At 41.1% G+C, this 27,039-nt stretch overlaps 1 protein-coding gene across 4 annotated transcripts in view; it reads left to right on the top strand.

Moving 5' to 3' along the window:
• The window catches only part of LOC117420833 (centromere protein C), an 80,405-nt gene that overhangs the window by 16,770 nt on the left and 36,596 nt on the right, over window positions 1-27,039 (top strand). For 3 of the 4 annotated variants that reach the window (XM_059026382.1, XM_059026376.1, XM_034034511.3), the window contains exons 3-9: window positions 4,774-4,841; window positions 4,960-5,060; window positions 15,216-15,279; window positions 19,898-20,143; window positions 20,454-20,664; window positions 20,997-21,233; window positions 21,572-22,170. In XM_059026382.1, the coding sequence (XP_058882365.1) occupies window positions 4,774-4,841; window positions 4,960-5,060; window positions 15,216-15,279; window positions 19,898-20,143; window positions 20,454-20,664; window positions 20,997-21,233; window positions 21,572-22,170 (1,526 nt within the window). The remainder of the gene's footprint in view (window positions 1-4,773; window positions 4,842-4,959; window positions 5,061-15,215; window positions 15,280-19,897; window positions 20,144-20,453; window positions 20,665-20,996; window positions 21,234-21,571; window positions 22,171-27,039) is intronic. The other variant, XM_059026373.1, reaches the window with a different exon arrangement.

The following is a 27,039-nucleotide window of genomic DNA, read 5'->3' as shown; positions in this document are numbered from 1 at the left end:
CCCTTCATACATCAGTTGCCATCGGGACTGTTGACAAGAAAAAAACTGAGACTGTGGATTTCTACAATGACACAAAGTACGGAGTACAGACCAGATGGCACATCAGTACTTGGTGAAAGCTGGTTCTCGCCGGTGGCCTGTTGCTGTATTTTACAATGTACTGGACCTGGCAACCATCAATTCCTTCGTTTTGTACAAGGAATGCACCGGGGAAAATATCAGTAGGAGAGATTTAATCTTGAAGCAAGCCACAGCTTGGGCAGAAACATTTCGAACAGAAAACTGCAAAGCAGCAGGCAAATGCAGCTCAACCTGGAGTCAGTGCTGCACCCAGTGAACACACAAGAAGTTTTTTTTTCTAAAGAACAAAATAGAAAGGTAAAATGCGTTATTGTTACACTGAGGTAGTGTTTTTACTGTCCCGGATACAATTTTAACTGGCCCAATAAGTACAAAACTGGGCGTGTCGTTTTGTTCACCGCTGCAAATTTATTGGTGAGCCAGAAGTACATCCACTGGTGACTGGATTAAAACAACAGTTTTGTGACATTAAATATGGCAACTAGTACTAGAAATGTTCAAACATTATTTATTTTAGTTTTATGTATTTATGTACCATATTATGTTATGTGAAAGAGATGTTTTACATGAAAAGCACTATATAATAATACATAACTACAGTACCGGTATCTGTTGAAAAAATAAACAAAGCTCGGAATTCATAGTCTAGTGTGTGTGTGCATTTTTTTTTTTTTTTTAAATATGAATGAACTTAATCGTTTTGACATTGTATTTGATTAGATCATAAAAATAGCATCAAGGGGCCTCCCAACTGGCGCATCCGGTAAAGGCACTCCGCGTGGAGTGCAGGATGTGCCTGGAGGTCGCCGGTTCGAGTCCAGGCTATTCCACTGCTGACGGTGGACGGGAGTTCCCAGGGGGCAGCGCACAATTGGCCTAGCGCCACCCAGGGGGGGAAGGATTAGGTTGGCCAGGGTGTCCTCGGCTCACGGCGCACCAGCAACCCCTGTAGTCTGGCTGGGCACCTGTAGGCCTGTAAGCTGCCCAGAGCTGCGTTGTCCTCCGACACTGTAGCTCTGAGCTGGCTCCCGAGTCAGCGCGGGGGTGGTAGCGGTGAGCTGAGCCTAAAAATAATTGGCTATTCCAAATTGGGAGAAAAAATGATAAAAACAATTGGCGACTACTAAATAAAAAGTAGCATCAACTTAACATTTTTGCTTTATAATTTGAATACTTAATTTAAAGGATGAAAAGTTCCTAAATTAATGGGATTTGGTAGGACTTTTATTACTTGGCGATTTACAGTATTCTTGTCCACTATATGTTTAATTTAGTCTGCCCACAGTCCACGTTGACAGATTCCATGGGGTCGTCTATGTTGTCTATACATTGTTTGTTTATAGTGAATCTCACCGGCTTTTTTTCTTAGCGAGTCTGGTGGCTCATTGATGAGTTTAACAACAGCTCGTTGAATAGAACAACGCTCCCACTGTACCACCCTGCTCAGCAAGTTAATAGCAGAGTAATGTATTAGTTTGTGTATTGGCGCCATTCAAAAATAAAATAAACAACCTTATGGATTATTTGTTTAACCATTCCGATTATGTGTATACCATATGTTTAAATGGTTATAGCTGATCTATTTTTGAAATCTGGCTTTTTGTACGTTTAACATGTTTTGACTAGATGACAATATAAAAATAAAATAATTAGTTATCATCTGCAATAAATTCACCCTATGTTTAATTTTTAAACTATTATTGTGTTATTTTATGTACTGTTATTTTTGGCTTCAGAGTTGCTACAGCATCAGTAAATTAAAGAAAAAAAAAATCCCCATTTATTTTCACTCTAGAAATCTGGTGATCCTAAACTACATGGACAGTGCGAGAAACTGAAGTTCTGGTAGAAATTTTGGTCAGACACCAAAATCTTGCCAAACTCGACAAAACTCACAAAATAGTAAAATATTGTAATGGCAGCATGTAGTTGTCAGCGGTGAAATGAAGACGCTACAAGGTAGTTCCTTTGGCGCTGAAAAGTGCCGTTTATTATTCAAGCTCTTATGAATGGATCTCTTTCTCTTTTATTTTCAATGGATCTCTCGCTCCACCTCCAGCGAGTCGTCTGCGCTTATATAGACCCCCCTCTCACTCTCATTGGGCGCATTCCTGGTACCTCATTTGCATACCTATTCCACCATTCACACAGTGTCGTCAGCACGTAGGGGGGAATGACACACAGACACGTGACAGTAGACAGAGACACATACAGCGAACAGCAGGAAAATTACAGTGTACAACAATAATCATATTCCCCCCGTAAGTCTAACATTAAGCACACAATGTCCCACTCCTGGGTCACGTTTGACCCGACGCTATAGTATATTCAGTCTTTTCTCAAATTACTTTGTTTAATGCCGACAACTGTGCAGAATTGCATAAACTGAATTCTCCTACTGTAGGCATTCAAGAAATGTATTCATTAAATTGGCAAAGTGCTCCCCAGTGCTTTTTTCCACAACAATATGTAAGAATCTAAAACATGCTAAAACGAGCAATACATCAGTAGCTGACATCTTTCAATATGCCTTGCAGGATATTGTAAACATCCGTTTCATACACCATATAAACGCGCTGGGTGCACTTGCAAACTGCATTGTGAACAAAACCACTCAATTCTGAAAAAAACTGAAAGGGGGAAAAAATAAATAAATAGTGCGGTTCACACACCATATAAACGAGCTGAGTGCACTTGCAAACTGCACTGTGAACACAAACGGACTCGTTTCTGGGGGGAAAAAAAATAAAATAAAAAATTTAGCTTGCATGCATATTCTTCATGATGGTTTTTCATTTCCATATGTTTAGTAATGTCTACGTTAACCAGAGAGAGACAGTCATGTCTCAAATAAAAAAGTGGCTAAGCGAAGCCGTTCAATATATGCTATTGACAATATTCGTTTTTAACAAGCAAACCCACAACCAAGCTGTTACCATATGGTAACAGCAACGCTAAAAGGTTAACAGATTTATACTAATCATAATAATAAACACTATTCATACAATAATCATAATAAAAAATAATCTTTCTCAGATGGTTATTGCTTGTAGCCTCTCCCAAGTCAGCACCAATCTTACTGCTGATACGAATTAGTCCTGTAAAGATTGTGAATGGCATTTCTGACCTGAACACATTGTATCCCAAATGAAAAAGTTTTTTCCACTCCACATTTCATTCTTGTTATTGATTTAAACACTTTACTTTTGGCTTATTGGTGCAGTCGGTTGCTTAGTTGTAAAAACATTTTTTAGTGTTGTTAATCTAGTTTACGATTTACCATATTTAAATTTTTGTTTTTGTTTTTTTACTTTTAAATGCTATATTAAAAAAAAAAAAGAATATAGCAGCCACTCATTCTGCTTTAACACATTTTTATTATGTTTCACTTTAAGTCCCATGTAAGTCCTTCTCTTGTCACGGCTTAGGTATTGTATCCCATTCAGTAATGGTTACATTTCGTACTTGAAAGGGAACGTTATGTTATTATCATAACCCTGATTCCCTGAAATAAAAATGTAACCATTACCCTTCAAGATTGTGCTTTCACTCCAATGCACCAGGCCTGAGAAGAAAATGGTGCTGAGCCTTATGCGTCATTCGTATTTATCTCCTAGCGGCGGGGACGATGTCTGATGCATACGGGGCTCTTAAAGGAGATGCTTTGATATAAATGCTCAGGTAATTCAGGCTACAAGAGGTTATATTCCATTCGGTAATGGTTACATTTCTATTTCAGGGAACCAGAGTTATGATAATAACCTAACGTTGCACCCCTTTCACGTGACCTCCTGTGTACGGCTGTGTGTTTTGCTGAAATCTGTTTCAGGCTTGCTATCTTGCTGACTGCTTCACAAGCAACTGTTTGAAAGCGGCTGCTGACAGAAAGAAATGACACAGAGAAGTTGAATAGATTTTTTTTTGCACCCAAAAGAACTGAACTGGCACAAGGCCAGAGAGAACCGGAGAACTTAGAACTTATTTTTTTCTGCCAATTTGTTGTCTTTTTAAGTACGGTGTTCAAAAGACAGTAGGGCACTGGACTCTTGACCGGAGGGTCGTGGGTTCAGTCCCAGGTGGGGGACACTGCTGCTGTACCCTTAAGCAAGATACTTTACCTAGATTGCTTCAGTAAAAAAAAAAAAAAAAAAAAAAATCTATATAAATGGGTAATTGTATGTAAAAAAAAAAAAAAGTGATATCTTGTAAAAATTGTAAGTCGCCCTGGATAAGAGCGTCTGCTAAGAAATAAATAATAATAATAAAGTCCTGTAGGAACATAACAGGTTAATAGGATTCAGCATATAGGCCTTGAGGCAGCTGGCCTACTCTCTATGACAACCATAAAGATAAGGAGTGTAGCCTTTTATTTTTGAATTGTACTGAATCTAGTGTATACGAATAGGAAACTATTCTAAATTCCCATCCCTACTGTGTACTCTACTTTATCAAATCGTTCCAGTTTGTTTTTCATTCTTCAGTGTTAGCTGTAGGGATTCCACGTACTATGAAAGTTCCATTTTAATTTTAACACATGCATTGTTCACGTAGGGCGATACAGCAAGCATTCTACCATTGCACTGATTTTAGTTTTTTGTTTGGTGATGTGGTTTCCTTTCCAAAAATTTAGTCACCATAACTCCTAATGTTTGTTGAAATAGAGGTTAAGCTGTTTTTTTCATTCTTTTCCAGGCAATCAGCTGTTCCAAAGCTAGGGGAAGATGTAATGGATCTTGTGGAAGATATTTTTGATCACTTAGGTGAGCTTTAGAGAAATACAAATTTGTATTAACAGCAAAACCCTATCTTCTGTTTGGTCTTCCAGAACTAAGTCATGTCATGAATTTTGAATACTTTTTGTTTGTTTTACCTCTGCAGATTCTCCACATAGTATAAATTATGACTATACTCCAATCCCTAAGAACTGGTCGACTCCAATAAATGTAGAGTCACTTTCACAGAGAGAAATGGGAAATGAGGTACTTTCTTTTTGTATTGTGTATAAAAATACAGTGCATAAAAAGTTGAATTATTAAAAGGTAACCAGGGTGCCCAAAGCAGAGCAGAGGGCTGCATAACAAGGCTGCTGTGGGACCATGGGCTGCATTGTGACCAAACTGCATGGATTGCAAATTTCAAGTACCTTTTTCAAGTGCATTTATTTGTGTTGCTAGCCATTTTAATACCGCAGCCTAATAAATTACAATCTTAATACAATTAAACCATTTCTTAGCATTTATTCCCTCTGTCAATGACAATAACAGTCAAATCAATATATTAAAAGTATCAAATAATGTACTATATAAATATTAAGTCAAGTAAAATACCAAACCATGTCTTGGCATTTATTAACCATGCCAGTGAGCGTAACAGTAAGAAGCTATTCAATAAATTGTGAGGAATGTCATCAGCACAGTATGAGGGGTGGACTAAAAACTGTTTTACACTCCTTTTGACCTACAATCAATTGCTGTTGCGGCGATGGGTATTCTAAATTTCCAGTCAACTAATTTTGTGGTGTCTGGCGGGGGTTGCGTTATCCCACATAAACAATGCTATACAGACAGCCTCTACAATAATCATTTGTATTTTAAACTTTAAAGGAGAGTAAATATGTAATTATATTGCCAAAAAAATACAACCATAACTTTGCATTTGTTCCCATTGTCAACTACAAGGTTGCTAATTACTAAAGCTAAATGTAACTAAAGTACAGGGCACTATGCAGCAATAACAATAAAAAAGTCATACAGTAACCAAATAAATATGCAAGCTTAAGGTCAAACTTCATGATAGAGATACAAAGAATTGCATGGAGGTGTTCATCATTAAATCTTGATCGGAGTTAGAATTTGTTATGGTTTTAATAGCGAAAATGTTTCGTTGCAGACATGTACTGTCGAACAGTGATACATACCAGTCACATTTGCTGCGGTCCCTCTCTGACAACCACAGGCCATCACCACTACAGCTGGATGAGCTGTGCCGGTAGCCGCACACAGGCAGCTTTGGCTTTCCCAGACATGCGTGCCTGATGGGGACAAAGCGCCACTGTTGGATGCCCCTATTACACCAGGGCATACCTTTTGGTCCTGCGGTGGACGAGATGCTGCAGCGATCTCACCATGTGCTGGGAATCCACTAAGGAGCTGGCGCACTTGCTTCCAAAAAAGTGGCCACCCCAATGTGCAAACCAGCACCAAACTGGTGCCCCTGGCCCCAGCAGCCTCAGGGACCGGCACAGCCGGCTGCGTCTGCTGCCAGAGGTGGTATTCAGAACCGGCCGTGGCTGTTTACTGCGGAAGCTATAATAAGTTCCATGCCCGGCGCAGAGGCAAAAGCCTCAGGCCAAGCCACAAGGTGAGCAGTGGCCCTAGGAGTTTGCTGCCACAGGCCCCAGAGCCCCTTCTCGGGAAGCCATCTAGATTATCGGTGTCAGTGCACCACGGACATCTGGGTGCTTACTACAATTCAAACCAGCTACTCTCTGCAGTTCAAACACAGTCCTCCTCCCTTTCAGGGCGTGACACCAACATCATTCACGGACCCGTGAGATGCCGCAGTGGTGTCTGCTGCAAAAGCGGGCTATTCGTATGGTCAACCTGTATCTGAGTCGAAAGAGGTTCAAAATGTTGACAATCAAAAGCTGTTGCAGTCAATCAGGCCAGGTGACTGGTTCACCACGATGGACCTCAAAGACGCCTATTTCCACATTCCCATAAAACCAGCGCACAAGAAGTACCTGCAGTTCACCTTTCAGGGAACAGCGTACGAGTTCCGGGTATTGCCATTTGGCCTCTCTCTAGCTCTCCATGCCTTTTCGATGTGCATGGAAAAAAGCTATACTGGCCCCATTGAGACTCAAAGGTATCAGATTACTGAATTATTTGGACGACTGGCTCATTTGTGCCCAGTCTCCAGCTCAGGCAGACGCTCACACGGCACCTTCAACGGTTGGGCCTTACAGTGAATCATGCGAAGAGCCAGCTCACGCCTTCTCAGACAACCTCCTATCTAGGAGTGTGCTTGGACTCCAGGTCCATGCGGTCCAGTGGAGAGCAGAGAATAGCCACCTGTTTTAGAGCTATTTCAGCTCAACAGAGTGCTCGCGAAGCTTGTGGGCTTCTCAGACCCTACCTGTGGGTCTCCTGCGCATGCAGCCTCTACAAGCCTGGTTCAACAGCCAGGTTTTTCAGCCTGCGTTGAACCACGACCGCCTATTGACAGTGTATTGTCACTGTCTAAAGGCACTCTTGGTGGAAACAGTCTGCCCATCTACGCTTCAGCGTACCGCTGGGCAGTGTCACCAGTAGGTATGTCGTCACCACGGACATGTCTATCCTGGGCTGGGGTGCTGTGTAGAATGGCAGGGGGGCACAGGAGTTGTGGAACCTCCCTTGGCAGGGTTTACACATCAGTATTTTGGAGTTGCAGGCAATTTACCTGGCCTTGCAGGGTACAAGTGGGGCGTCTTTCAGACGTGGTGTCTGTCTCGTGGGTTCGACCTCACGACTTGTCCCAAGGCAGTAATACTGCAATTTCTGCAGGACCTGTTTGAAGATGGGATATCCCCCTCTACATTAAGGTATATCTGGCAGCTATTTCAGCTTGCCATGTCAAGATTGATTCAGTCTGCTATCACCTCTGCAAAGCGTGTGAGTGAGATGCAGGCATTCTCCATTGCAAAAGCCTGCTTAATTTTTCCAGATGCCAGGACAAAGAATACGCTCTGTACCAATCCTACCTTTTTTCCGAAGATGATCTTGGCATTCCGTGTCAACCAGTCTGTGGAATTGGAGGTTTTCCATCCACTTTCCAGTCTGACAGAGAGCGGCAGCTCCATACGCTTTGTCTTGTTTGGGCACTAGTGTATTATGTTGACAGGACGAAAAGTTGGAGGCAGTCTGAACTATTTTTTGTCTGCTATTGGATGAAGTCCTATGGTCAAGCTCTGTCTAAACAGAGGCTTTCCAAATGGATAACGGATACAGTCAGGACTACCTATGATGATTTCCATTACACGAGAGATTGAACTCTGCTCTCTGCTCTCGCCAAGATAAGCACCAACTAAGACGTAGCTTCACAGTAAACTAATGTAATCCATATGTGCCTCCATCCATTTGCGCTTCCTTCCATATGATGATGTAGATATCCTTCTGTCTGGTGTTGATGACTGAAGTGTAATGCTGGCTCCAGGGATCAGCTTATTGCCTCCCTAGCGCATCAGCATGTAACAAACCCAATCCTTAAGCAACGTCCAATAACTAGTATTTTGTGACGGAAATACAAATAAACTACCTTGAACAATATAACTCTCCAAAGCAGTAGGATTGCGCGACAGAACCAAGAAAAATTGCTGGGTAAGGCAGGATTGTTTACAACACATAGAAAATAGGAAGAAAATTAAACCATCTTCTTGAATTGTGGTTTGTCAAACTTGTACTTTACTTGAACAAAAGTTATTGTATTTCTTGCTCTTCTTGTATTACTTGTATTGTAACGCTTGAAATGTTTTTGCCTACGATTGTAAGTCGCCCTGGATAAGGGCGTCTGCTAAGAAATAAATAATAAAATAATAATAATCTTCGCTGTTCCGCCTCAATGGCTAGTTGAGCATACCACAGTTTCTTCCTCTCATATGCCTCATCTACAGCATCCTCCCATGGCACTGTTAACTCTACCAGGTGAACAAGGCGTGCTGATCCAGACCACAAGACAATATCTGGTTGAAGGTTAGTGGTGGCAATCTCAGGTGGAAAAATAAGCCGTTGACCAACATCTGCCAGCATTTTCCAGTCTCTAGCAGCTTCCAGTTGTCCTGGGTGAGGATTGGTTTTAACACCTTTTCATGGTGGTTGCTTTCCTGGGTGGCGCACTTAAACTCCTCGGTTAGAGCAGAGACTGGTAGCTGCAGTATTCCTTTACCATAAAGTCCCACTCTGCTGAGGCAGCGTGGAACTCCCAACCATTTCCTGATGTGTGAACTGATTAAAGCTTCCAGCTTCTCTACTGTTGTCAAAGAAACCTCGTACACAGTCAGTGGCCACAGCAACCTCGGCAGTAGACCAAACTGAAAGCACCAGAGTTTTAGTTTGCCTGGTAAAGCGCTGCTGTCTATGCTCTTCAACCCTTCCACTGCTTGTTGTCTAACTTCTCCCACACGAACTGTGTCCTTTAGATCCCCGTCGTCCCATCTCCCAAGACTCTTCACTGGCTTCTCAGACACTGTTGGTATTGCCTCACCATTAATGAAGAACGTTTTATCTACTACTTTACCTTTAATTATAGAGATGCTCCTTGATTTAGTGGGCTTGAATTGCATTCGTGCCCATTCAATGTTATTGGTTAATTTGCCCAATAACCGATTAGTGCAGGCTACTGTTGTAGTCATGGTTGTCATCCGTGTATGCTCGAATTGGTGGTAGTCGCATTCCAGAATCCAAGCATGCTCCTCCCACTACCCATTTTGATGCCCTAATGATTACTTCTATTGCCATGGTAAAAGCCAGTGGAGAAATGGTGCATCCTGCCATTATTCCAACTTCTAGGCATTGCCATGTAGTGCTGAATTCTGAAGTTGAAAAACTAAATTGCAAATCTCCAAAGTAGGCTTTCACTAAATTTGTTATTGTCATCGGTACACTGAAAAAATCAAATGCTGCCCAAAGAAGTTCATGTGGCACTGAACCATATGCATTAGCCAAATCCAGGAATGTCACATGGAGCTCCTTCCTCTCCTTTTTAGCTGATTGAATTTGTTGCCAGATCACATTGATGTGTTCTAAACATCCTGGGAAACCTGGAATGCCCGCTTTTTGTACTGAAGTGTCAATGAAGCAGTTCTTTAATAGGTAAGTTGGCAATCTCTGAGCAATAATGCTGAAGAAAGTTTTGCCTTCTACGTTTAATAGGGAAATAGGGCGAAACTGACTGATGCTTGTAGAATCTTTTTCTTTAGGTATAAAGACTCCACCTGCTCGGCGCCATGCTCTTGGTACAACCTGTTTTTCCCATGCCACTTTTTGGCAGGATGGCTCGCAGTGGTGAGGTGTGGTGACGTCACGGACCAGAAAGTAACTGAACCAAAACAATGGATGGGCAGGTGAAGCTGAATGCTACGGCATTCAGCTAATTTTATTAAATCATAAAACAAAACAAAAGATTTAAACACACAACAAAACACAAAACAAAAAGGCGCGTTGGCCAAACAAATAAGCGTGCTGGCACCGGCACCAGCACGATACTTAGCAGTTGTTTTTATTCTCCTCGCTCTCTCTGCTCCCCGTACTCTCCTCTGTACACTCAACCCTGCAGCACGGACAGCTGCAGGTTCTTATACTCTGGCCGAGGGGTTAACTAGCTGTTAATTATCTTATTACCCCTCGGCCACAGTCTGCACGCGTTTGGTAAGGATGCATGACTGTCAGCTAGTTAAATAATCAGTAGCTGATCAGTCATGCATCCTCATGGGGTTTTTAAATTATAAATATATAAAAAACAATAACAAAAGATGCAGTGCTTTTATCCGCGCCGCAAACAAAAATACAAATAATATTAAATAGGGGCGGGACACTCCGCCACACATGCCCCCCCTTGTGCGCAGCACACATGGCCTTTTCGGCCACCTCCCCCCCCTTATTCCCTAAAGTCCCGGCTAGCAGTGGAGCTGGGAGCAGCAAGCAGTCCTCCCACAGCGGTTGAGGCGGAACCAGCAGGCATTCGCCCTCTGCTGGTGGAGGTGGGAGGGGCAAGCAGTCCTCCCACGGCGGTTGAGGCAGAACCAGCAGGCATTCACCTTCTGCTGGTGGAGCTGGGAGCCGTATGCTGTCCTCCCACGGCGCTTGAAACAATGGTGAGGGCTCCTCTCTCTCTGGCGTTGGAGACGGAAGCGACAGCTCCTCTCCCTCTGGTGCTGGAGATGGCAGCAACTGCTCCTCTCCCTCTGGTGCTGGAGACGGCAGCAATGGCTTCTCTCCCTCTGGTGCTGGAGACGGCAGCAACGGCTCCTCTCCCTCTGGCGCTGGAGACAGCAGCAACGGCTCCTCTCCCTCTGACGCTGGAGAAGGCAGCGATGGCTCCTCTCCCTCGGGCGCTGGAGATGGCAGCAATGGCTCCTCTCCCTCTGGCGCTGGAAACAGCAGCGGGGCCCCTCCCATATCTGCAGCCAGGTAGTTGAGCACCATGGCTGCGATGTCTGGGAGGGATGCTGGGTGGTGTTTCTGTTCCCAGGCCTCCCAGCGCTCCCCATCTCTCGCCCACAGGAGGTTGATCACAGCAGGGAGGGCGACCATTATATCCCTCTCAGGCTCCGCCAGCCAGTCCCAGATCCCCTCAGAGGAGACAGGATTCTTCCGCCTCGGAGGATGCGGGTCCTCTCTCACCCTTGCTGGATGCTCAGGCTCCTTCCTCTCCTGCCATGGAGGGGGTTGGTCCGGTGCCACGTGCCCGACCTCACCAACCGCGAAGCACCACTCCTCACCCTTCAGGCAGGTGAGGCAGACGTCCAGCGTGGTAAGGACCCGCTGCTGTTGCTGCGCCTCCTGCTGCTGTTGTTGTTGCTGCTACTGCTTTCTCCTCCGGCTGCTTTTCTCCATTTTTTTTTTTTTCCCTTTCAAAAAAAACAAAAAAAAATACTTTTTGAAAAAAAGAAAAAAAAAACATCCTTTTCCTTCCTGGTCCGACTGTTGGAGGCGTTGTTTTGTCCCACGCAGGACACCATATGTGGCAGGATGGCTCGCAGTGGTGAGGTGTGGTGACGTCACGGACCAGAAAGTAACTGAACCAAAACAATGGATGGGCGGGTGAAGCTGAATGCTACGGCATTCAGCTAATTTTATTAAATCATAAAACAAAACAAAAGATTTAAACACACAACAAAACACAAAACAAAAAGGCGCATTGGCTAAACAAATAAGCGTGCTGGCACCGGCACCAGCACGATACTTAGCAGTTGTTTTTATTCTCCTCGCTCTCTCCGCTCCCCGTACTCTCCTCTGTACACTCAACCCTGCAGCACGGACAGCTGCAGGTTCTTATACTCTGGCCGAGGGGTTAACTAGCTGTTAATTATCTTATTACCCCTCGGCCACAGTCTGCACGCGTTTGGTAAGGATGCATGAATGTCAGCTAGTTAAATAATCAGTAGCTGATCAGTCATGCATCCTCATGGGGTTTTTAAATTATAAATATATAAAAAACAATAACAAAAGATGCAGTGCTTTTATCCGCGCCGCAAACAAAAATACAAATAATATTAAATAGGGGCGGGACACTCCGCCACACACTTTCATCAATGTCCACAGGATTCGTAGAACTCCTGAAGCACCCTTGTACACTCTGTACGGAACTCCATTAGGCCCTGGAGATGATGAAGCCCTTGCTTTTTTCACAGCTTGCTCTATTTCTTTCCACTTAGGTGCACAGTCCTCCATTTGGTATTCTGGTGGATTGATAGGTGGGATGTCTGACGGAATTGACATAGGCTCCTGCCTTTTTTAATCTGTATGAGTTTCCTCCAAATATCTCTCCAGCTCAACCTTAGATGCTTTTAGTGTGCCATTCTTCTCATTGGTGAATAACTTCTTTACAAATTTGAATGGGTCTTTATAAAAGTTAGTTCTCGCACGCTCCTTCTTTTTGTAGCGTTTCCGTAGGCACTCAGCTCTGCGCAATGTTGCAAGCTTATCTTTTATGACCCTTTGTAAAAGATTGAGTGCCTCGTTCTGACTTTGTTCTGCTCTTCTCCATTGCTTCCTCAGCTGTCTCCTTTCTCTAACTAAGCGTTCAATCTCCTGCTGCCGTCTAGACTTTCCAGGAATAGTTTGTACTTTTTCCTTCCTTTTTTCAACTTCAAACCTCTCGCTTCCATATGCGTAGATTATGTCCCCAAATTTATCCAGCTTCTTTTCAACTGTTCCATTTAGCCTTTCCAATGCAAAGCAGAGATCTGTGTTTACTGTGTCCCATGCAGTTTTCTCACAAGCTCTTGGCCATTTAACTCCAGGCTTGTGCCCGTTGAGTTTCTTTTCTCTCTTATGCTGGTTTGTCTGACCGGGTTCACAAGGATCATTAGGTTCATCACTAACTGTGGCCATGCAATCTATGACAGGGGTGCTGATATTCTGCGAACTGTGGTTTGCTTCCTGTCGCTGGATTTCATTCGACTGACTTGACTGACTTCGTAAGAAGTACTGATCAATGCGAGGCCCTTGTCCCTTTTCCCTCAAGCATTTCATTCTCCCTTGATGAATCTTCAAACCCCTGACCGTTGTCGCCTTGCTCCAGCCGCAGACACAAACCTGGAGTTCCATATCTTTGCTAACTGCAGATCTTGAACTAGTCTTTTGTGAAGTACTCTCCATACTCATATCCGTTTCTGTTCCTAAGTCGTTAACCGTGTTGTCCAACGTTGAGTCATCTTCCGCCCCCACTCTCGTAGAATCTAGGGGTATTTTACCAAAATTGGCACCCATGTTCGTGACCAGGTCCATTTTACCATTTGTAAAATCCACGGTTTTTCGTTACAAAACATGGCCGCGGTGCGCAAATAATCGTTTCACGACGGCTCTATTTTCATACATTCGTGCATAAATCCAAGGTGCAATACACTACAGTCATGAAACTTTTTATGACCATAGAGACTCACGTGAAGTACTGGTGATATGAAAATGACACATTTTGGTCACATGGTTTGGCGGCCATATTGATAATTGTAAAAAAAACATTTTCAACCCATAACAAGAACACCATTGCGCTTATGCTCTTCAGTATCAACGCAATTGCACAGACCATTGGATAGTAATAACAGCTGAAGATTGAAACTGATTGCTCACACAGCGCGGCGGCCATATTGGAATTTACGTTGAAATTTTAACTCCTTAGGGAATGCCAATAGGGCCATAGTTATTATTGAAGACATATAGGAAGTCATATGCAGTCTATGAAAAAATGTCATCACCCGTGACCTCTGACCTCTCCTAAAGGTCAAACGTGATGCATGACATCATCAACATACGCAACTGGCTATAAAACTGCTTATAACTTCTTATAGGCTGCACTAAAATGCACGAAATTTGACACGGATGTAAAGGACTATGGGATGTTGTGCCTTGGTCAATATGGCGTCCTTTGGTCACATGGTGTGGCAGCCATCTTGGATTTAATGAAAATTGAGCAATTCTTCTCATGAACGGTACCACATATGTGAAAATACCACAGCTGTGAAAAATGTTGTACATAGTATGCTACCCAATGCACTTAAATTTCACGATAACTGCTTGGAAGCCTTTATAGTTGCTAGCAACTCTAGTTTTATTTTGAAGTGTTTATTCAAGTTAAAAGCGAATGTTACTACTTTATGAAAATGTGTCTACAGCCATTTAGTTTATTGCGAAGACACAACAATGGCACTTATTTAAAAATGTTTTGTAGTTAATTCACATGGGTAAAATCACTTGTTATTTAAAGGCCTTTTTTATCACTTGTTATTTACAACAAGCACAGTACAACTGTAAATAGATAATAATTTCACATAATGACATTAAACCAAACAATGACAAGTCATAACGAGGTTTTGGCCAATAACTCACATCTATGAGGCATTATTGAACGATCGGTAAATGTGCAATATAAAAATACATGCATTTTTACAGGCGTTTTTCAGGCTCTCTTAATTACATATTTAAATCAGTGTAAATCAGTGTTTTTTTTTTCAATGTGGATTTACATAGTTTACAGTGTTTTTCATGTTTATGGTGCAGACTTCTTGGTTCTAGCCTGATGTTTTAAATCCTAAGCTGCAGTTCTGTTAATGTAATTTTTGTGAGACCACAAATAGCCTTTGCTTGCAATTTCAGCAACTAAAATACAATTGACAATTTGCGTTTTTATGTTGATTGCTGTAATTTAGTGGTGTGGTATTCATGTTGGTTACAAAAAGGCTATATAGTGAAGTGTTCCAATTCACTAATCCAAATTGAATGTTTTTACTTTCCATTTGACCACGAAATAAATAAATATTAGTGTTATTTATTACTTTGGTTACCCACACCCTACCTAAGACAACAAATGGTTGGTTTTGGTTAGCATTTGCTCCAAAAAACGATTCACTACTGTGTTTTGATTCTTTTTTTTAGAAATCTGCTTTGGGAAATGCAAATATGAAAAAGACAGTATTACCAAAGGTGCTCTTTGGAGAAGGTAAGTTTAAAAAATAAATAAACTACAAACTGCAATTCAATATGGCACTTAGATCAGTGGTTCCCAAGCTTCATTGACTGCAACCCCCTCCTAAGAACAAAAATTACCGGACCCCACTATCCTGTGTTATTGCAGAATAGTTTGTATTAATACATAAAACGTGCATTACAAGGCAGTGTCAACAAAATGTATGTTTAGTAAAGTCCATGCTTCTGCTTCAGTTGGCAAATTAGCACTTACAGTTTCGGGAGTACTTCCCTGACAATGATCAGAAAGTAAAGGGGTGGATTAGAAATTCCTTTATTGCAGAAATGACTGCAACTGGAGTCTGTCCCGGTGGCTGCCGATGATGGATTACAAGCCATTTTTTGGGAAGGCCCTTTCATCCAAAAAGTCATCCATTAAAGAAAATGTTTCCCCAAACTGCCACGGTTTAATTCAGATAACTTGCTCATACACGTCAATAGCCATACTATGAGCTGTGGATTACTGTGTAACATGCTAGTAACGCTTTAAAAACTATTATGCGTATTAAATTTTACATCAGTTTTTATGTATATACAGTCAGCACTCAGATATCCGTTACCCAGGTGCACGTTATTTTATAAATTGTATCTTTTTGCACCACTCGGGAGCCACACCCCATTATATATACAATGCCTATAGAAAGCCAACACCCCCTTTCAAAATGTTCACCTTTTATTGCCTATAGTCTGGAATTAAAATGCATAAAAATAGTTTTTGGTTTTTTTGGTTTGTTTTTTCATTTATCTACACATCTTACACCACAACTTCCAAGTGAAAAAAAAAAATAGAAATTTGTAGAAAATAAATTATAAATATAAAAACTGAAATAGCTTGGTTGGATATGTGTCCACCCCCCTTGTAATAGCAATCCTAAATTAGCTCAGGTGTAACCAATCGCCTTCAAAATCACACACCAAGTTAAGTGGCCTCCACCTGTGTTAAATTCTGGTGATTCACATGATTTCAGGAAATTCAGCAGTTCCTGTAGGTACCCTCTGCTGGGTAGTGCATTTCATAGCAAAGACTCAACCATGAGCACCAAGGCGCTTTTAGAAGAACTCCGGGACAAAGTTGTTGAAAGGCACAGATCATGGGATGGGTATAAAAAAATATCAAAGGCCTTGAATATCCCTTGGAGCACGGTCAAGACAATTATTAAGAAGTGGAAGGTATGGCACCACTAAGACCCTGCCTAGATCAGACCTTCCCCCCAAACTGGATTACCGAGCAAGAAGGAGACTGATCAGAGAGGCTACCAAGAGGCCAATGGCAACTTTGCAAGAGCTACAGGCTTTTATGACCAAGACTGGTAAAAGTGTGCATGTGACAGCAATATCCCAAGCACTCCACAAATCTGGCCTGTAGGGTGGCAACAAGAAAGCCCACCTTGAATCCCATTTGAAGTATGCAAAAAAAACACTCGGGAGATTCTGAAGCCATGTGGCAAAAAGTTTTGTGGTCTGACGAAACTAAAATGGAACTTTTTGGCCTAAATGCAAAGCGTTTTGTTTGGCGCAAACCCAACACAGCACATCGCCCAAAGAACACCATTCCTACTGTGAAGCATGGTGGTGACAGCATCATGTTATGGGGATGTTCCTCATTGGCAGGGACTGGGGCACTTGTCAGGATAGAAGGGAAAATGAATGGGGCAAAGTACAGAGAAGTCCTTGAGGAAAACCTGCTGCCCTCTGCAGAAAGCTGAAACTGGGACGGAAGTTCACCTTTCAGCATGACAACGACCCAAAGCACACAGCCAAAGCTACACTGGTGTGGCTAAGGAACAAAAAGGTAAATGTCCTTGAGTGGCCCAGTCAGAGCCCTGACCTAAAGCCAATCGAAAATTTGTGGCAAGATTGCTGTCCATCAACGCTCCCCAAGGAACTTGACAGAGCTTGAACAGTTTTGTAAAGAAGAATGGTCAAATATTGCCAAATCTAGGTATGCAAAGTTGTTAGAGGCCTATCCCAACAGACTCACAGCTGTAATTGCTGCCGGAGGTGCTTCCACCAAGTATTAACTCAGGGGGGTGGAGACTTATCCAATTATGATCTTTCAGTTTTGTATTTTTAATATATCATTTTTCTCTCAATTAAAAACTTTTTGCCCCTTTATAGTGTGAAGTATGGTGTGTAGATAAGTGGAAAAACATCCTAATTTTAAATGCATGAAACTCTGAGGCACTGACACAACAAAATGTGAAAAAAATTCAAAGGGTTGTAGACTTTCTATAGGCACTTTATTTAACAAATTAATGCACTTATTCTTCACACGTGATTTGCGACTCCGTCACCATTTTTCTGATACAAAGCTCATCTCTTCAATGTTACAATGTACTTCTTTATGAACAATGTACTTCATAGTCTGCGTTTTATTTTGCATGTGCATTTGCACTTTTGCAAAATTATTGCATGCCAAATCAGTCTGTCTTGATTGTTACACAGCACTTCCTCCAGTTTCCCATGACGAAAATGCAACAAAAACAAAGCAAACTAGGAAAGCTATGGTAATGTAAAAAAAAGTTCATCATTAAAAAAATTTAGATACTGTTATGCATTTGTTTTTTTAAATCTGTGCTCTTTAGTTGCTTTTGTGCATTTTCAGTTGCAAGTGAACTGACATTAGGGCCTTACCGAGCACTGTATTCTGCAATTTTGAATACTGACTTTGGATACTGCTTTAATTCTGGAAACTGTTGGTGTCTTTTTTAACTTTTGCTTAACTGCATTGCCTTTTAAGTATTACACAGTTCTGTGCATGGGTAACATTTTGATTTCATTTTGCTGTTGGGTCGTTAATGGGGAATTTTAGATACTGCTACAGTACGTACCGGATTTAAAAATATTGTAGCGCTGAGCTGCGGGGTTTCCGGCATATAATGAGACAGACAGCAGTTGCGGTTCAGCAGTAGGAAAACCGCTGTGTTTATAAATTTTTAGCTTTTAGTGAACAATGGCTCTCATTCCTCTCCTCTCCTCTCACACACTCAACCTCTTCTTTCAACACTCTCTCTCAATTCTCCTGCTGTCAAGTCCTTCTTCTCTCTTTCAGACTGTCATCTCCCCCCGTTCCTCACTCATTGGTCCAACACTCCCTATCGGAGTATCCCAAACGTTACTTACTTTCTTTACTTTCTTCTCGTCGTACTTTAGAAAATAGTTGCCAAACATTGGAAGGCATTGTAGCTCAGTCGATACAGTATTTGTAATTCTAGTACAAGGCTCTTAACTTGCTCTGTTACTTTGAAGACTCCTGCACAGATCCAATCCCATCAGTAAACAATCAGGGTGCAGGGCAGGGGGGAGAAGGTGAGCTCAATCACATGCAGATTCAGTGAGTCAGACCTGAGGGGAGCAGAGAAGCTCTGCACTTAATGCAAAAAATAATTGCTGATTCCAAATGTAATAAAAAAATAAAAGCTTTCGTTTACTTAAACCCTTTACACAAAAACGATCAATAGTTGTAAAACGATATGATGCATCGATAAATCGATGCATTGCCTCAGCCTTAGTTGTAAGCATTCTTGCCCTATAGCTCTGTCAGCTTTCATTGAAAAATTATAGGTTTCCCTTGAAGAGAACTGTGCTTTGTCTGCAAATGCTGCAACATCTCAATGGTTTAAAACTGTCCTTTGCCAGCACTTCCCCACACCCTGTGGCCGTGGCTCCTCCTTGGAAGCAGCCCAAGTAAATCGAATTTTTAGGTGGTTGGCTTTTTACTGCTGCTCAGAGCCACGCTATCTACACTTCTTTTGCTTGTAGTGGATCTTGACTCCCTTTCATTACTCCTGTTTCCTCCACTTCAGAAAATTGTCTGTTTTTAAATCTTTATGGATGATGATAGTTTCTATCACATTGGTTGCTAGGTAACCAGTTCCAACACAGGTAGGTACAGCGAGTGACTCATTATAAAATCAACAACGTACCAATAATAAATAACAAAAAACAAATGCAAGTACCCATTTCTTAAATGAAAACAGGCGGTAGAATTAACTTAATGTGCAAGTATTTGCACCCCATTGAAAGGCACTTACGACCCACTTTGGGGTTGCGACCCACAGTTTCAGAACTGCTGACATAGAGGAATGTTTTGAGAAGTGTTGGTTATGAATGTACCACAGGATATTTTATCTTGAGTTGTGCATTCAAGTTTAATTATGTGAAAGCACACTGTAGCTATTCACTGATTTTTAATTTCCATATAAACTAAATTACTGCCGTGCTGATCACGTTTTTGCTTGCTAAATTAAATGCAGACTAAATGCATCATTAAATAGATATGTTTGAATTTGTAAGTTCATTGTACTATAGTATTTCATAGCATGTGTGTATATATAGTTTTGTGTTACACATTTTCTGTAAAAATTGGTAGATTTATCTCTGACCATAGCTTATGTCCTGTGATAACCGTAATTATTTTAAGTATAAAAAGCAGTTGCCTTTGTTTTTCACTGAAGAAAATGCCACAGTAGTTTTCGGCAGAAGACTGCTTCAGTCAGAACCTCCATAAACTAATGAGCACAGACTTTGACCCTAAGCCTCAGTGGTTTTATGTGCATTAAATTATATCACAACATTTGCTTTCTGTGCAGGTAAAAGTATAAAGAAAACAAATGTGAAAGGGAGAATAATCAGCCAAGTGGACAAGGCAAAAAAGAGCAGCTTGTCCAGAGCCGATAGCAATAGTGAGGATCCCTCTTCTGCACTCCTTCGTAGCATGCGACTGAGAACACCAAGCACATGGTGGGCAGTGAAATCTGACAACCATGAGGATGTAGAGGATGGCCTGTCAAATACCTGCAGTTTCAACAGAGCTCCTTCTCCTAGTTCTCCTTCTAGTAAGCGACTGACCACACCATTTTCTATAAAAAAAATTGCTAGATTTATATCTGGCATATCTTCTGTCCTGTGATAACTGTAATTATTGTAAGTATAAAGCAGTTGCCTTTGTTGATCACTGAAGAAAATGCCACAGTTTTTTTCAGCAGAAGATAAACTAATGAGCATAAACTTTGACTTTAAGCCTCAATTGTGTTTTTCTTTGCAGAATGATTTTGTTTTGATATTCAGAGAATATTGAATACATACTTATACATGCATAATATCTAAAGTACTGGTTAACAAATATCATCTTGTGTCCCCTGCCAGATGGAGGCTGTTGCAGTCACCAGGAGCAGACACAGAAGCCTAAACCAGCTGTAGAGGTGGTTTGTACTTCCCCTGCTGCTTCTGTAGTTACTTCAGTCTTGAAAGATGACGAAAATGAGAACAGCATACAAGGGTCCCCTCTCCTATTAAAGAATCAAACAGAACAAAGTCCAAAGAAAATATTTCTATTGCCTGTAGTTGTACTGAAAAGGTAGGATTGAGTTGGCAAATGAGTGAATTAAGTCACAACAACCAAGTCTTTGTTCACTAAATATGTGCATATTCCTGAAATATAGAATTGTCTCTTATTCAAAAATAAGCAAAAATGAAGTATACCAGTGCAAGAATACTTGTGTTCTATTTTACCACAAAGTGAGTTTATTTAACGGACTGGTACGACATTCAGCGGGATATCCGTTTTGCAGTTTGGGATAAAATAAACAAATGTCACCAGCCGTTCTGTATTAGCCACAAACACCAACTGCGCAACAGGGGCTGAGGTGTGTCTTTCACAAAATACTTTGTGACTTGCTTTCATTTCAGGCTAACTTTCAATGATGTAGAAGCTCCCCCTTTGGAAAGTGTTTCTTCTCCAAAGAGGCAGAATAAGGAACCATCAGGTACACCTACACCACCTAAAAGGCAGATGCTGGTAGTAATGTCTCCAACTTCAAATGAAGAGAAAAGCAAACCAGGTAAACCAGATGCTGCTTTGTTGAAAGTGTCTGAAAAAGTGAAGAAATCAAGGTTTCTCCAGAAAGATTGCCACCCTGAAAAAAGGTAAGTTTCCATTTTTCTGTAGGATAAATGTATTTTTATTTATTTTATTGTTCTTGCCAGTATCCTTTGTAGAAATTGGATGCTCAGTTTAATAGTTCTGAGCTTGCTTAAGTGTAATCCGCAGTGCTGCTCAAGTGTTAAGGTTGTGCAAAATGATTTGCTTTAAAATTTTGTTTCACAAACTTTTTTGTAAGTCTGTATTGGTGATTTAATCCTAGATTTTGGTAAATAGATGTGCATGAATTTCAAAAGTGCCACTTTAAATTTGAATTTTGAAGCCACAGGATGCTTGGATGAAGTTGGTTGTATGTTTTAACTGTCCCCTTGTATGATTTCAGAAGAATAAAGCATCTGGTGCTAACTCCTCCAAAACCTCCACAAAATGATTTGGTGGATGATGATTTCATTTTTAACGATCCTGAAGATTCTACAGTGTATTCCTGGATTACAATTCCAAAAAAGAAAAAAGATCCTCCAGTACAGACAACACAGCCTGAACAGAACTGGAGAGACCAAAAGAAAATAAATGATGAGCCAGCAGCCACAAAGGCAAATAAAAACCAAGTAGAAGCTAAGCAACAAAATACAGAGGCAGCTGCAATGAAAAAGGAAAATGTGACGAAAAAGGCACCAGTATCAAACACAGATCGGAGAGAGGCTTCAGAAATACATAGTGACTCTGATGCTGAAGAAGGTAGCCTTGAAGTCATAAATAATCTGCAACAAACTGAGACAAATGCTAATAAAAAAAATGGCAATCAAGCCCAAGTCCTGTATAAAATAACAAAGGTAGCAGAGACCAAAAGGCAGAACAAGGTGAAAGTGCCTAAATCAATGAAAAACAAGAGCGTAGATAGTGAATGTGGAAGTGAACAGGCCTTAATGCTTTGCTTACCTCAACTGTCTCCAGAGGATGTGCAGCCTGCTGGAATACAAGGTAATTACTGGAAAAAATGAATTGTGCAGGTCTACATGATGATTATTTCAGAGGAAGCAGTGTCTTCAGGGATTGGACACTACAAATACTTACCATGACTTTTACTAAAGGATGTGGGGCCACCAGGAAGCCAAGATGGCGCACACAAATCTATTTTTTATGTATTGTTAAACAAAAACAAAAAACTACATAATTACATTATGTAAATAATCAATATGTTTTAAATCTATAAATCTGTAGTGCATGGGTGCTGTTCAAGTTAGATTCCTTTGGTATTGCAACAGTTCACTTACAAATTAGTAGTGGTGCAATCGGCACCATAATTTCGTATTCATTATCGTGTAGGCATTTATCAATGATAATCGATGTATTGACGTTTTATTTTTCAAAATAAATAACATACATTAGTTTTTTTAACAGAAGATCCAATAACTAAAAACACCGTTGTGCATAATAGTTAAACAAAAAGGCACAACTTACATTCAAATTAGAACACTTCCCATTTATAAAAAAAGAAATACAAAGGACTTGAGTAACAACTGAAAAGAATATGCGTGCATTCGTATCAGATGTCCCTTTAACATTGTAATAATAAGAATAAATACTATATTTTAACACCAGTAATTTCTATCTGAACTATGGTTGTTCATTACTGTTAACATCTTACGTCCAAAAGCAAAGCAAAACATTTGAATTAATCTCACAATCCTGACTAATTTAACTATCGTACTAAGTTCAGCTTCTTATTATATGCCATATAATCCAATGAATACAATAGTCCTACTTCTGATTTGGCTTGTCCCACGTAAATGTAGAGGCCTAAAGTGTGTATCCTAGCAATGTGTTAATCTACCGTACTAGCACTAAAAGAAGAGCACTCTTACACACTCAAGGTTTTAATGCGAACCGGCAACAGGAGACTTCAAACTGGGTTCTAATTTGATGCATCGATTCACCAATATGTAATCGAAGCTCTAGAAATTTAGATAGATGATCAATAATTGATGCCTCGATTAATTGTTGCACCCCTACAAATTAGGCAATTTATGCTTTATGTCCACCTCCAGATGAACCAATGCAAAATGGCAATGACTTGAAAAACTGGCAGACAGATGAACCTAGATATATGTATCATTTAACCTAATAATAGTGTTCTGGACCTTGGATTCAAGGCATACTACTCCACTTTAAAGTTAATATATAATATGTAGTATTTTATAATAGAATCAATCTGTTACAGCGATGATGCTTAATTAGAGGTTGATAAATGGGTGCTGATTGTAGGTAGGAAATCAGATTTCATTACCATATCTCTGCATAAATAAAGTTTAGGGATGGGATTTGTAAATGTTTAAACTGATAAAAAAGAAGTGGTTAAATGCTGAATAATATGCAGGACGTGTAATCGGTCACGTGACAAATTTCACCAAACGCATATTCTCTAGTATTAATTTTAGTAGTTTATCATCCTATACAGCAGTCTGTCGCGTATCCGACTGCGAAAAAATCAATAAAACCTATGCTTTTCAGTAGCGTCCTTCACACCAAAGGCAACACGACAAGAGTCATCGCCGCGACACAAATTCCAACGCGAGCGATGATAAAGAAAATAAATAAATAAATAAATAAATGAAAAAAAATGTGCCCGAGACTGCGCGTAGCTCTGAAGTTAGCGGCTTGGGAAGGGTAACCGAGTGCAGCATGCCGTCCAGGTAGGCCGTCAAGAGGCCTCTTGTGTTTGCAAGGCGTTTCACCTGAGCTTCAGCCGCATAGGCCTTTTTTAGGTGGGCTTCTGTGATCCTACATTGGTCGTTAGGGCATACAGGATCCTTAGACAGACCTCCTACTTGGGGGACTCGCACTAGGGCCGCTCTGGTGGAGTCCACCGGAGGGAACTGTGCCAGCCCTATTGCCTCTGCACCCTCCATGGAGACAAGTGCGGCCGTGCTCTTGGAGACAAAGGGCGCTAGGCCGGGTGTTGGCAATAGGCTTTGACCTCCTCCAGAAAGTCGGGAACACCAGAAATATTGGGGTCGAAGTCTGTGCTGGTTTGAATACAGACCTGCGCTGTTTGCGGCTCGTTCCATAAGCGCCCAAACCAAGCTCGAGGACGCTAGAACCTCAGACGACAGCTGACAGACCTAGAGAAGGGAGAAAAGAGAAACAGAAAAGTGAGTGGATAAATGTGCCTCTCTACTCGACAATAGGGCCAGATATCGGGCCTAATGGAGGAAGCACGCAGTTTGTTATTAATTTTTTTTTTTAAGCTGCAAAGCAGTAGAAACACAGACACACGACAGTAAGCTGGAGTGTGCTTTTTTTTACTGAAGCACAAAGAAGAAAAACAATAGTAATAGTCAACTGATAGGGGCACTAGGCCGCGCACAGCTAGGCCCAGCTGAGAGCCCTCGAGTCAACAGCAGCGGCAGAGCAGGGCTAGACTTGCTGGAGGGTCGTATTCTCTCTTTCTTTTTTTTTTTTTTAAATCTTTTTTTTTTTAAATATATATATATATATATATATATATATATATATATATATATATATATACAGTGCCTTGCAAAAGTATTCAGACCCCTGACCAATTCTCTCATATTACTGAATTACAAATGGTACATTGAAATTTCGTTCTGTTTGATATTTTATTTTAAAACACTGAAACTCAAAATCAATTGTTGTAAGGTGACATTGGCTTTATGTTGGGAAATATTTTTAAGAAAAATAAAAAACTGAAATATCTTGCTTGCATAAGTATTCAACCCCCACACATTAATATTTGGTAGAGCCACCTTTCGCTGCAGTAACAGCTTTAAGTCTTTTGGGGTTAGTATGTACCAGCTTTGCACACAGTGTCGGAGTGATTTTGGCCCATTCTTGGCAGATTTGCTCCAGGTTGTTCAGGTTGGTTGGACAATGCTTGTGGACCGCAATTTTCAAATAGTGCCACATATTCTCAATAGGATTGAGATCAGGACTTTGACTGGGCCACTGTAGGACATTCACCTTTTTGTTCTTGAGCCACTCCAATGTTGCTTTGGCCTTGTGCTTGGGATCATTGTCCTGCTGAAAGGTGAATTTCCTCCCAAGCTTCAGTTTTTTAGCGGACTGAAGCAGGTTCTCTTGCAGTATTTCCCTATATTTTACTCCATCCATTCTTCCTTCAATTTTAACAAGATGCCCAGTCCCTGATGATGAGAAGCATCCCCACAGCATGATGCTGCCACCACCATACTTCACTGTAGGGATGGTGTGTCTTGAGGCATGGGTAGTGTTAGGTTTGCGCCACACCATAGCGTTTTGAGTTTTGGCCAAAAAGCTCTATCTTGGTCTCATCTGACCACAAAACCTTTTCCACATCGCAGCTGGGTCACTTTCTGTCAAACTCCAGACGTGCTTTCACATGGTACTTTTTGAGTAACGGCTTCTATCTTGCCACCCTCCCATACAGGCCAGTGTTATGCAGAGCTCTTGATATGGTTGACTGGTGCAGCATTACTCCACTCCCAGCCACTGAACTCTGTAGCTCCTTCAAAGTGATTGTTGGCCTCTCTGTGGCTTCTCTCACAAGTCTCCTTCTTGTTTGAGCGCTGAGTTTTGAGGGACGGCCTTTTCTTGGCAGTGCCTGGGTGGTGTGATGCAGCTTCCACTTCCTGATTATTGATCCAACTGTGCTCACTGGGCTATCCAAACACTTGGATATTATTTTGTCCCCTTTCCCTAATCTATGCATTTGTATTACTTTATCTCTAACTTCTGTAGAATGCTCTTTGGTCTTCATTTTCCTTCAGATTCACAGCCTGACCAATGATCCTTCAACAGTGGGGTTTTTATCCAGAAAATGTGACAGCAACTTTAATGGTTCATAGGTGGAGGCCAATGGTAAGGTAATTGTGTCCTCGTTAGGGCAATTTCTTTCATCGGTGTAAACTGGGAGCTTCCACAGCACCGGGGTTGAATACTTATGCAAGCAAGATATTTCAGTTTTTTATTTTTCTTAAAAATATTTCCCAACATAAAACCAATGTCACCTTACAATAATTGATTTTGAGTTTCAGTGTTTTAAAATAAAATATCAAACAGAACGAAATTTCAATGTACCATTTGTAATTCAGTAATATGAGAGAATTGGTCAGGGGTCTGAATACTTTTGCAAGGCACTGTATGTGTGTGTGTGTGTATATATCTGTATATATATATATATATATATATATATACATACACTACCGGTCACAAGTTTTAGAACACCTCCATTTTTCCAGTTTATATTGAAATTTACGCAGTTTAATGTCTCAATGTACTCTGAAATTAAAGCATAGAACAAATAAACAATTGGAGATAAAAAAGAAATTATGGAATCGTTTTGTTTAACAAAATTTAATCTAAATTTTTGACTCATCAAAGTAGCCACCTTTTGCAGATATAACAGCCGAACACACTCGTGGCATTCTTTCTACAATGGAAATCAAATATTGTTCGGAAAGTTCTTCCCAGCACTGTTGCAGAAGTTCCCACAAATGTGTTGCACTTGTAGGTTGCTTTGCTTTCACCCTTCTGTCCAGTTCATCCCAAACCAGCTCGATGGAGTTTAAGTCTGGAGACTCTGCTGGCCATTCCATGATTTGAAGCCTACCGTCTTGTTCTTTTCTTTTAAGGTAGTTCTGACATAGCCTGGAGGTATGTTTTGGGTCATTATCTTGCTGTAGGATGAACCCCTGACCAACTAGGCGTATACCAGAGGGTATTGCATGGCGCTGCAAAATGCTGTGGTAGCAGTTTTGGTTAAGGGTGCCACTCTGTGCAAGTCGCCGACTCTGGATCCAGCAAAAGAGCCCCAGACCATCACGCTTCCTCCTCCATGTTTGACAGTTG

The sequence above is a fragment of the Acipenser ruthenus genome, chromosome 1, assembly GCF_902713425.1.
Source record: "Acipenser ruthenus chromosome 1, fAciRut3.2 maternal haplotype, whole genome shotgun sequence".
Taxonomy (NCBI): domain Eukaryota; kingdom Metazoa; phylum Chordata; class Actinopteri; order Acipenseriformes; family Acipenseridae; genus Acipenser; species Acipenser ruthenus.
This window is presented reverse-complemented; position numbering and strand designations above follow the sequence as displayed.